The sequence below is a fragment of the Tupaia chinensis genome, unplaced genomic scaffold (genome assembly GCF_000334495.1).
Source record: "Tupaia chinensis unplaced genomic scaffold, TupChi_1.0 Scaffold143116_1, whole genome shotgun sequence".
Classification (NCBI taxonomy): Eukaryota; Metazoa; Chordata; class Mammalia; order Scandentia; family Tupaiidae; genus Tupaia; species Tupaia belangeri.
Window position 1 is genome coordinate 169,667 of NW_006202960.1, and position 10,404 is coordinate 180,070.

Sequence of the window (10,404 nt, forward strand, 5' to 3'; positions counted from 1 at the left end):
AGTGGCCTTCTAGCTGTTCAGGATTTCTTTACCTCTATTTGGAATAAAATGTCTTCACTACTGAGGTTTTGCATAGATGACCTCAGTACCACTGGTACAAAACCTAGACCAATCAACTATTTCCTATTTTCCTAGTTGTGTCCTTAAGCTTCTGATTCTTAAAGTGCCTTCACCCTTTCTTCTAATCTCAACTGTCACATTCCCTTTTTGTATTCCCAAGGCTCTGGGCAGGATGTTTTCCATTTTTGTAGCTCAGTCAATGTCTCTCTTTGGCCTGTTATTTATTTATTTATTTATTTATTTATTTATTTATTTATTTATTTATTTATTTGCCAACCACATCCTCAGATGCTTCCATACTTTTTCTTGGGTGAATATATGGGGGAATAGTTTAGTATTTTTATTCTGCCATAGTGGTCTTAATTTCTAGGAGAAGAGTAATATGGCTTTTTGGAAGGATTAGTCTTACCAGAGACTCATCTCTTTCCCCTTTCTAGGTTTTAGAATCATGGATCCTTCACTCTTCTTGACCATCCTTTGTTTAGGAATAGCCTCAGCTGCTCCAACACATGATCAAAGTTTAGATGAGCAATGGAACCAGTGGACTGCAGAGCACGGGAAAGTATATAGCACGGTTGGTAACATCCAAAATCGCCCAGAGGGGCCCAGAGGAAATCCTCCTTGCTATTGAAAGTTTACATCTACAGGGAAGCTTCTGGAGGCCATCTATTACCAAAACAGTAATTCAGTAGCACCCATTATAAGCACAATATAGTCACCTATCCTGGAGAACAGCACCCCAAATTACAAAATCTCTCCTGAGCATGCTTTCTCTTTCATCTCTGTCTGCAAATCCATTGGCGAGCATGGATTCAGCTTTAAGTAGAAATAAAGACCAATCATATATTTGCATCTAGGGTGAAGAGAGCTTGAGGAGAGCAGTATGGGAGAAGAATCTGAAAATGATTGAGCAGCACAATCTAGAATACAGCCAAGGAAAACATACCTTCACAATGGGAATGAATGCATTTGGTGACATGGTGAGTCTGGAACGCTTACCTCTGTGCTTCCTCTCCTCAGTTCTTTTCTCAAATAATCTCTTGCTTTTCATCAATTATTCATTTTTTTCCTTGAAGACCAATGAAGATTTCAGGCAGATGATGACCGGCTTTCAAAATCAGAAATACAATAAGGGGGAAGTGTTCCAGCCACCTCAGCCTCTTGAGGTCCCTGAATCTGTGGACTGGAGAGAGAAAGGCTATGTGACTCCTGTGAAGAATCAGGTATGATGGTGTTAGGGGCAGACCTCCATCTCCACAGGAAGTCAAGATGGAATTGGTATGTTTGCCTTGGTGCATGGTGAAACAACGTGCAGTTTGTATATTTTAAAGGGCTCAGATATGGGAATTATTGCCAAAGTCTTGCTCTGAATTTTTGTGCATGACAACTTTCAATTTTCTTTCCAGCATCGTTGTGGTTCTTGTTGGGCTTTTAGTGCGACTGGTGCTCTTGAAGGACAGATGTTCCGAAAAACCGGCAAACTCGTCTCACTGAGTGAGCAGAACCTGGTGGACTGTTCTCAGCCTCAACACAATTCAGGCTGTAAGGGTGGCTTGGTAATTAAAGCCTTCCAGTATGTTAAGGACAACGGAGGCCTAGACTCAGAGGAGTCCTATCCATATGAAGAAATGGTAAATGGCATTCCTTATGGTGCTGTTACTTCTTCTTTCAGAATTAAAGTTAGGCAGAGATAATGAACAAATTTTTCAGAATTCAAATTTTATATAGTCGAATCTGTATATGTGAGCTTTCAGTACAGCTATTATAAATCATTAGCCTTGGTGCAGTTCTTTGGTTAAATGGTTAACAAAAGTTAAGAATGTTTTATTATGTAACGTGGTAAATATGTACACCTGTCTACACACAACACAGACTTTTTCATGGTGGAAAATTTCTTTTGGGTAGGCAGACCTAGGCAGTCTCATTGAAAAGACACAAACTTATTTTCCATTTCAAATCAATAGATATTTGTCAGTTTGTTTTATTTCCTGGGATGACTTATATCAGTGTTGACTTGGAAATCCTAAGCTGTTAACTGATCAGTGCTGTGGTTTTAACACATGTTCTCCAGAAGGCAACCGGCAATAATCAAGTCTCTTTCACTTTTACCTTTAAAAGGAGAGCACCTGTAGGTACAGTCCCGGGAATTCTGCTGCTACTGTGACTGGCTTCAAGCATATCCCTGCTGAAGAGAAGGCCCTAGAGAAGGCAGTGGCATCTGTGGGACCTATTTCTGTTGCTATTGATGCGCACCATCATTCTTTCCAGTTTTATACAGGAGGTAAGCATTTTTCCTTATGGAAATTTATACATAAATATTGAAACCCACTATGAAGCAGCAGAATGATGGATTCCTTTGTGTGTAAAATAGAACATAAATATTTGGATGCATGTTTTCACATAGCCATTTATTCTGTACACCCAATATTTGTATGTTTCCATTTGCCATTACTTTAAACATATTTCCATGAATATAAGTACTTAGTCATTTTAATAGCTACATAATTCATAGTCTAGCTTGATTTATTTAAATTCCTCCAAATGTTGGATTCTTAAAATTTTTCTGAAGGTCTTTTTAAAGTTTATTCATTTCTTTATCCATGAATGAGAGACAGAAAGAGAGAGAAAGACAGAATAAGACAGGCACACCAAAGAGGGTCTTCATGCTGCAGTTCGCCCCCTGCATCAGCCAGACCAGATTCATGGGCATGTGCATGACCGGTGTGTTCAGGAAGGTCTCCACATGCAAACCTGCAACCTTCCTGTGTAGTATGATTACTCCTGGACATTGTTTAGCTTCCATAACTTTTACTTATGTAATTTGATGTAAAAACAGCTCCTTGGGTCAAGTATTCTCTGCTGTCTTCTTAGACTGACGTCCTACAATTAGAACTAAAAAATTCTGAAGAGTTATCTTTAAGACTAATCTTGCAAAAAAGCCTTTTTATAAAAGAGTTTGTGTAAATATTTTTCTACCAGCTTTGAATGTGAACCTAAATCCCTACACTTGACAACAACAGACATTATTTTGAAATTTCAGTGGGATAAGTGTCATTTCCCTGAATTTTTGATGACTCCACAACTGTGGGTCACAGGTAGATTTTCATGGAGCTTTTCACCCTGGAATTACTTTTACCTTCCCAGGCATTTTACATGAACCAAACTGCAGTCCTAAATGGTTGAATCATGCTGTTCTTGTGGTTGGCTATGGTGTAATGCAAGAAGGATCAAATAACAATACATACTGGCTGGTCAAGAACAGGTATAAATTACCCAATATACTTATACTCAAAATCCCAAATGAAATGAATTCTCACTTACAATCAGTATTTGTATAGGTCCACAATGCTTGAGCACACTTTTGAAATCCAGTAGTGTTTAACCCATTTAGGTTAATCACAGAAATGATTTGATTCTAACATTAAGATGCTATCAAAGGGACCAGCAGTTAGTGTAATGACTATGTTGCTGGACTCCCATGTAGACGACCGCAGTTTGCTTCCTGGACCCGGTGGCTTAAACTCATGCCAGGCGCATGTGCGTGCGTGCCCAAGATCCTGAGAGGAGAATGGAGGAGAAAGGATTGCGGTGTGGCTATCCCCCCTGAGGGGTGATTTCTCGCTTTCTGTCTCTCTGTCTCTCTCTATCTGTCTGGCAAGTGCACGCGCCTTATAGCAAAAACCTCTCAAAAAAAAAAAGATGCTATCATAAACTTGCTAGATATTAAGATATGATCTGTGCATTGAATGTATAACTTGTGAAAACTTCCTTAATTCTGAAACACATCTGACTGGAAAGACATTCTATCCTTTGTCTGTCTCTGGTCACAAGGTTCTGTGAAAGGTCACTGCTTTGGAGTCAGGGATAAACATTACTAGATGTTATGTGCAGATTCAGACTCAACAATTTATGAAGGAGGAACAAGAACATTTGCCTCCCCTGATTCTTTCTATCAAGTCTGTGGCCTCTATTAAGCTATTTAAGTTAGGTATTGAAGCTAATGAAGTTTATTATAGTGTTTCTTTTTTCTTTCTATAAAACAAAAATCTGTTTTTCTTTCAGCTGGGGTGAACGGTGGGGCGTGGGTGGCTACATAATGATGGCCAAAGACAAGAACAACCACTGTGGAATCGCCTCAGATGCTCTCTATCCAATTGTGTGAGCTGATGGATGGTGACAAGGAAGGACTTGATGGGGCTGGCTTATCAGTGTACCAGAGGAGTAGTTTTGTTTTTATATTGACAAACCCAAAGTATGTGAGATGCCACACTCATTGAAGATCCAAGCGAGGATTTGATGATTTGAATTCTATGACATTTTTAGGCTGGTAAAATGTTACCACTATTTTAATTACTATTATTTGAACAGAATCCTAACCTGTTTCCTGGCTTTAAGATTTAAGCAAAGTTCCTTAGCATCTCTTTAATTTATTAAAGCTAAAACTGCTTTTTTGAAGTTAAAAAAATATATTTAAAAATACCTATTTAATGACCATATAAGCTATATAGCATCAGCCAGGTGCTACCTTATAGTATATTCATTCTACTCAGAGTTTCACACCTAAGGTCAGACATGTATTCACAGATACATATATATCAGCTGAACTTACTATTGAAAGTATTTAGATTATTTAAGAAATTTTGTGAATCAATAAAATGTGGGGAAAAAAAGAAATGGAAAACAGCTGTAGATACCTGAGATGGTGTAGGAGGAGGGTGGGTAATGGCAGAGGGCGAGGAATAGGGGAAAAATTATATATATGTATATATATAACAATGCTCAGGGATGAATGTAAATTAATTAATTAAAAAAATGTTTCAGGGACCAGCAGTTGGTGTAATGGCTATGTCACTGGACTCCCATGTAATTGACAGCATTTCGAGTCCTGGACCCGGTGGCTTAAACTCATGCTGGGTGTGTGTGTGTGCATGCCTTCAATTTATGAAGGAGGAACGAGGACATTTGCCTACCCTGAGAGAATGGAGGAGAAGGGATTGCGGTGCGGCCATCCCCCCGGGGAGTGACTTCTCGCTTTCTGTCTCTCTGTCTCTCTTCCTGGGGAGTGCACGTGCCTATAGCAAAAATCTTTTAAAAAAAGTCTCAGAAGAAAATTACAGTGAAGTTGTCACTAGCTTCTAGCTTTGTCCATATTTTTAATTTAAGGTATCTATCTTGTGAATCAATAAAATGTGGAAAAAAAATAAAAATCTCAACAAATAAATAGACAAATAAATGCTTTTTAAAATTATGCAAAAATAAATAGATATTATTCATTCACTTAATGATTTTGTATTTTTATTATTAAAAAGAATGTATAAAGTTTTAGCTATTAAAATAAAACTTAATTTGAAGTGTAGTGTGGGCTTTCTTTCCCTTTTTGTGTCATGAAATCTGTATTTGGAGTAAAGACCTCACTGAGAGTGGCAATGGTACATCAGGAGAAAGAGTGGGTGGCCTGTGGCTCTTCTAGTCATAAACATGCAGATTCTCTGACAGCTGCCCAGTGATTGGGTCTGACCCAGTCTATGACTGGAGCAAATTCAACATATGATGAGCACAAATAATTATAGTAATGAAGAAAAATACTACTTTTTATAAAAGTGACGAAACATACATAAAATTTTAATACTAGAAAAGGGCTTGAGAGATCATGTTTATTTTATCCAATGTGGTTACAACCCAATCAACTTACAAGACAAATGCATCAGGGCCAGATTCTGGAACTTCATCCCCAGCTGCTGGTGAAGACCCCATGACCACTTTGCAGTTGATGTTCCATAGGACATTGGTGAATGGCTAAGCCTGGCTTCTTTCAGTTCACAGGATTGAAGGGTCAACTTCTGGGATTGAGGCTTGGTCAAAACTGTTTCTCTGGCCTACAAGGTAAGAGTCATAATCTAGTGACTCCATTTAGATCTAGCTAATAAGCACCTAAGTTTATTTTATTTGTGAGAATTATTTATTAAACTTTATTTATTATTATTATTTTAAATTTGTTACAGGGCATGTGCACTTATGAGAGAGAGAGAGAGAGAGAGAGAGAGAGAGAGTGAGAAAGCAAGCTGCCAGGTCTGGGATTCGAGACACAGTCAAAAATGAGGGAATCCAGAACCCCAACCACCATGCCACTTGCTGGCTCTTCCTAAGGTTATTTTTAAAAAGAGAAAACTTAGCTAAAAAAGCACATAGTTCCATCACCTGTGTATTTTTAAAAGTCTCATTTTCCCCAGTGAAATAAGTGTAAAGAATAGGTGGAGGTTTTTAGTGAATGAACTCCAAAGTACCTGGGGAGGGAAATGAGGTGAACAGATGGGGTATCAGCCCACAAAACCTCTAGAAGTCTCTTTCCATGTCCACCTGGATTCAACCACAGGCCATTTGCTGGACTGTGAATTTTCCTAATAGTTGCTCAAATATCAAACTTTTTTTTAATCTAAAATGACTCATCTGGAACCTTGAGTGGAATGCTTGAATTTTGTAATGAAAGTGGTCAGAATAGCAGCAGGAAGACCTGGGAAATTTCTCAGCTAAATCCAGCTAGAATTAATGTAGCACCGCTATGTGCCAATCATGATCACCAGTGATGAGACCGTCCCTGACCTCAAGGAGTTGGTGCCGTTAGGGACCATGAGGACGTCAGGAAGGACTTTACAGAAGTGACATCAGCTATCAGCCATAAGAGCCAGTCAATAAGACAAGATGAGGTGGTGAGTCAGCAGAGACCAACCTATCAGCTCCCTTGAGGCACAAAACTGTAGAAAGAGACCCTGAGAGAAGTCATCAAGTTTAGATGTCAAGAGATGAGTTTGAGAGATTTGGGTTTTTAGGACAGAGTGAACCATTGGGGAATGCAGTGAGAAGATTGTTTCAGTATCAAATTCTATAAAACAAATGACATAAAACCTAGCAGCTTGAAGAAACATCTTGCATGTGTTCTAACTGTGCTCAGCTGCATGGTTTTGACTTAGAGGTTTCCACTTATGATGGAAACATCTCTAGGTTTGGCTGGCCTGGATGCCCTCAAGGACTCACTCATAGCTGGTCATAAACGATGATGCTGGCTGGTGATCAGGTCAGACTGCTGATCAGAGCAGCCAAAAGGACTTCTCAGTGGCTTCTTGGGCTTCTAAGTCATAAACAATATGTAGGGGAAAAAATTATCACATATTCATAGGGGCTTCAAAACTTTGTAGAACATGGAGCAAAAAGATAATAGTGTTTTTCCACAACTTTTTAAAGTCATCTCATGTACCCAGAAATACACACATTCACATATGTGTGTGTATACACATATGTGTATATATATGTGTGTGTATATATATGTACATAGATGTAATATTGATCAAGTTTATACACTAAATTTCACAGAAATTCAGGATAATTTCTATCTATAAATAACCTAATAAAGAAGACTTATCAAGAATGATGGTCTGTTTTCTCCAGGATTATAGTTTTTAAATTTCTTTCTTTTTTTTTTTGGAGAGGTTTTCGCTATATGGCGTGTGTGCTCGCCAGACAGACAGAGACATAGAGACAGAAAGCGAGAAATCACCCCCCAGGGGGGATGGTCACGCCGCAATCCCTTCTCCTCCATTCTCCGCTCGGGATCTTGGGCACGTACGCACGCACGCACACCCGGTGTGAGGTTTTTTTTTTTTTTTTTTTTTTAATTTTACAACGTTAATTTAATATTAGCATGTATCCATGCATTACTGTTTTAGTACTAATTTGTTTTAAGTTAGACCAGTTTAAAAAAATGTTATTTTAATATCATAAATGACACAGGTTCTTGAACAGAGCAATCAGAGTATAGTACAGACCTATGTCTCTAAGGCATTTAACAGAGTATACTTTAAACAAACTCCTGGTTTATTAAATCACATTAGTACAGATAAGAGAGTCTTTCTTTTCTTTCTTCACAGCCAATTAATAATCAATTATAGTCAATTAAAGAACACAGCATAGCAGTATAAATACAGAGAAATGAAAGGTGTGTACACCTGCAGGGTACAATCCCCTTTTATAGCTTTCTAGAGTGTTTGAATTAAAGGACAATTTAAAGCCCACTAACTACAGAACACAGAAAACACTCCTTTGATTTTAAGAAAAGGTATATTAACTTGCTGTAGCATGAAGCAACACACAGAACTGCTTGTCGGGGTGACTCTTATTTATTTATTTATTTTTTTAAAGTTTTAAGCCACCGGGTCCGGGACGCAAACCACGGTCGACTACGTGGGAGTCCAGCGACATAGCCATTACGCTAACTGCTGGTTCCCAAGTTTTTAAATTTCTTAATTCACGTGTTTAAAGAGTTTGTTTTATCATTTTTATACTTTCAACATATATTTCGCCAGGATCTTCTTTGAAGTGGTTCTGTCCTGGACTTGGGGACTTAATAAAGCAAATGGTCATACTGTCTCCCTATGGAGCCACATTCCCACGGAGGTGCAAGTAGATCCCAAAAGGCACAGATCATGTGCATATGCAGATTTGGTGAGGGCTCTGAAAGGCGAGCCCAGGGCACAATCCAAGCATGTATCATGGATGTAGCACCCTCTGGAGTTCAAGGAAGGTTCTGCACAAGTGCCATTTGATCTGAATTTTAAGAATTCATATAGTTCATGTCTTGGTCTGGATGTGAAGAAGTTTTTTTTTTTTTTTTTTTCGGCATATTACTCCAATTTTTAAATAATGGACCTTCATTGTTTTCATGAAATAACAGATTCAGAAATATGTAGTTGAATGAAATAAATGAATAAAGCATCGGTAAAGAAAAAGGGGGAGGAGAAGATTGAGAATTAGCAGGTACTGAGAAAACTTGACAAAGGCAGGCCTCCAAGTCTGGGCATTTGTGTTCTTGGGATTTGTACTGACACCTCCAGGCCTGTCCATTTACATGGCCCAGACAGACGATCTGCCACTGAGCAGTTGGCTATCGGTGTCATCCATGCTATTCTAGCAATACAAAGCCACCCTGAGGATGGTGGGCATTCAGTTACTTTCCAAGTAAAGACAAATAGGCAGAGGGCTTTGCTTGGCAAAGGCTAAAGGAGAGATAGACAATGAAGAGATATGTCTGGGACAGTAGTTTAATTGGACTGCTTTACTGAGAATGCATAATGGCTCTGGTCAAAATTCCAGAACATTCGTCACATTAGCTGGTCCCAATATCCCACAGCCATACACTCACTATATCGAAACAAGGACAATTTATTGAGAAATTAACAGAGACCCCTTTTTTAAATTTGCTTATCTATTTTTGGCTTTTTCTACATTCCACTCTTTGTCCACATTCATAGCTATAGATTCTTAATCACAAAACACTCAGGGGAAGGCCAATAAGTATAAGAGGAATTAGCAAATCCTTGGCTTTGGGTTCTTCTTTTTTTAAAATTTACATTTAATCACTGTGCATTTTTACAGTGTACAAAATGATTTTCTTCAGCACAAATACAGTGCATATTAGTCAAGTCACAGACAGATACTACTCTGTGCATTACTATCAACACATCAACACATAGTTTCTTTCTTTCTTTCTTTTTTTTTTTTTTTTTTTTTTCGCTATAGGGCACGTGTGCTCGCCAGACAGAGAGAGACAGAAAGTGAGAAATCACCCCCCCAGGGGGATGGCCACGCTGCAATCTCTTCTCCTCCATTCTCCTCTCGGGATCTTGGGCACACACGCAAACGCGCCCGCCGTGAGCTTAAGTCGCCTGGTTCGGGACTCGAACCACGGTCAACTACATGGGAGTCCAGCGACATAGCCAATACGCTAACTGCTGGTCCCAGATAGTTTCATTTTTATCTCTGTTTAATTTTCCCCTTACTCTCCCCCTTACCCACCTTCTACTAGATTCTACTATCTTTAATTGCCCTCCCTGCCATTATACCTTCCGATCTTTCAGTTTCTGTCAGAGTACAACATTTGTCATATATTAAACAGAGACATATAATGTCTGTCTTTCACGGTCTGGCTTGCCTCACTTAGCATTAAATTTTCCATATTTGTCCATTTTGTATCAAATGCCAGGATCTCATTGTTCTTTCTGGCTGAGTAGTATTTCATAGTGTATATGAGTCACATGTTTTTTCAATCCATCCATCTGTTTTTGGACATTTGGGGTGATTCCATGTTTTAGCAGTTGTGAATACTGCTGCACTAAACATGGACAAACTGGTGTTTTTCCAACTGAGTATTTTCCTATCTTTTGGGTCGAAACGGAGGAGTGGAACTACTCAAATGTATTGTAGTTCAATATGTAGGGTTTTTAAAAAAACCTCCATATCATCTCCAGCATGACTTATACTAATTTACATTTCCACCAACAGAGTAGGAGGTTC

General features: G+C 38.7%; 1 protein-coding gene across 2 annotated transcripts; it reads left to right on the top strand.

Moving 5' to 3' along the window:
* The first annotated feature begins 508 nt into the window (after positions 1–508).
* LOC102500813 (cathepsin L1) lies at positions 509–4,342 on the top strand. Of its 2 annotated transcripts, none has more exons than XM_006163792.2 (7): positions 509–634; positions 918–1,040; positions 1,137–1,283; positions 1,467–1,691; positions 2,179–2,341; positions 3,205–3,322; positions 4,123–4,342. In XM_006163792.2, exons 1-7 carry the CDS (start codon positions 509–511, stop codon positions 4,220–4,222), a joined length of 1,002 nt encoding a protein of 333 aa, XP_006163854.1. In that variant the 3' UTR covers positions 4,223–4,342. The 2 variants fall into 2 exon arrangements, with proteins under 2 accessions (XP_006163854.1, XP_006163855.1); XM_006163793.2 differs by having other exon boundaries at positions 2,182–2,341.
* The last annotated feature ends 6,062 nt before the right edge of the window (positions 4,343–10,404 follow it).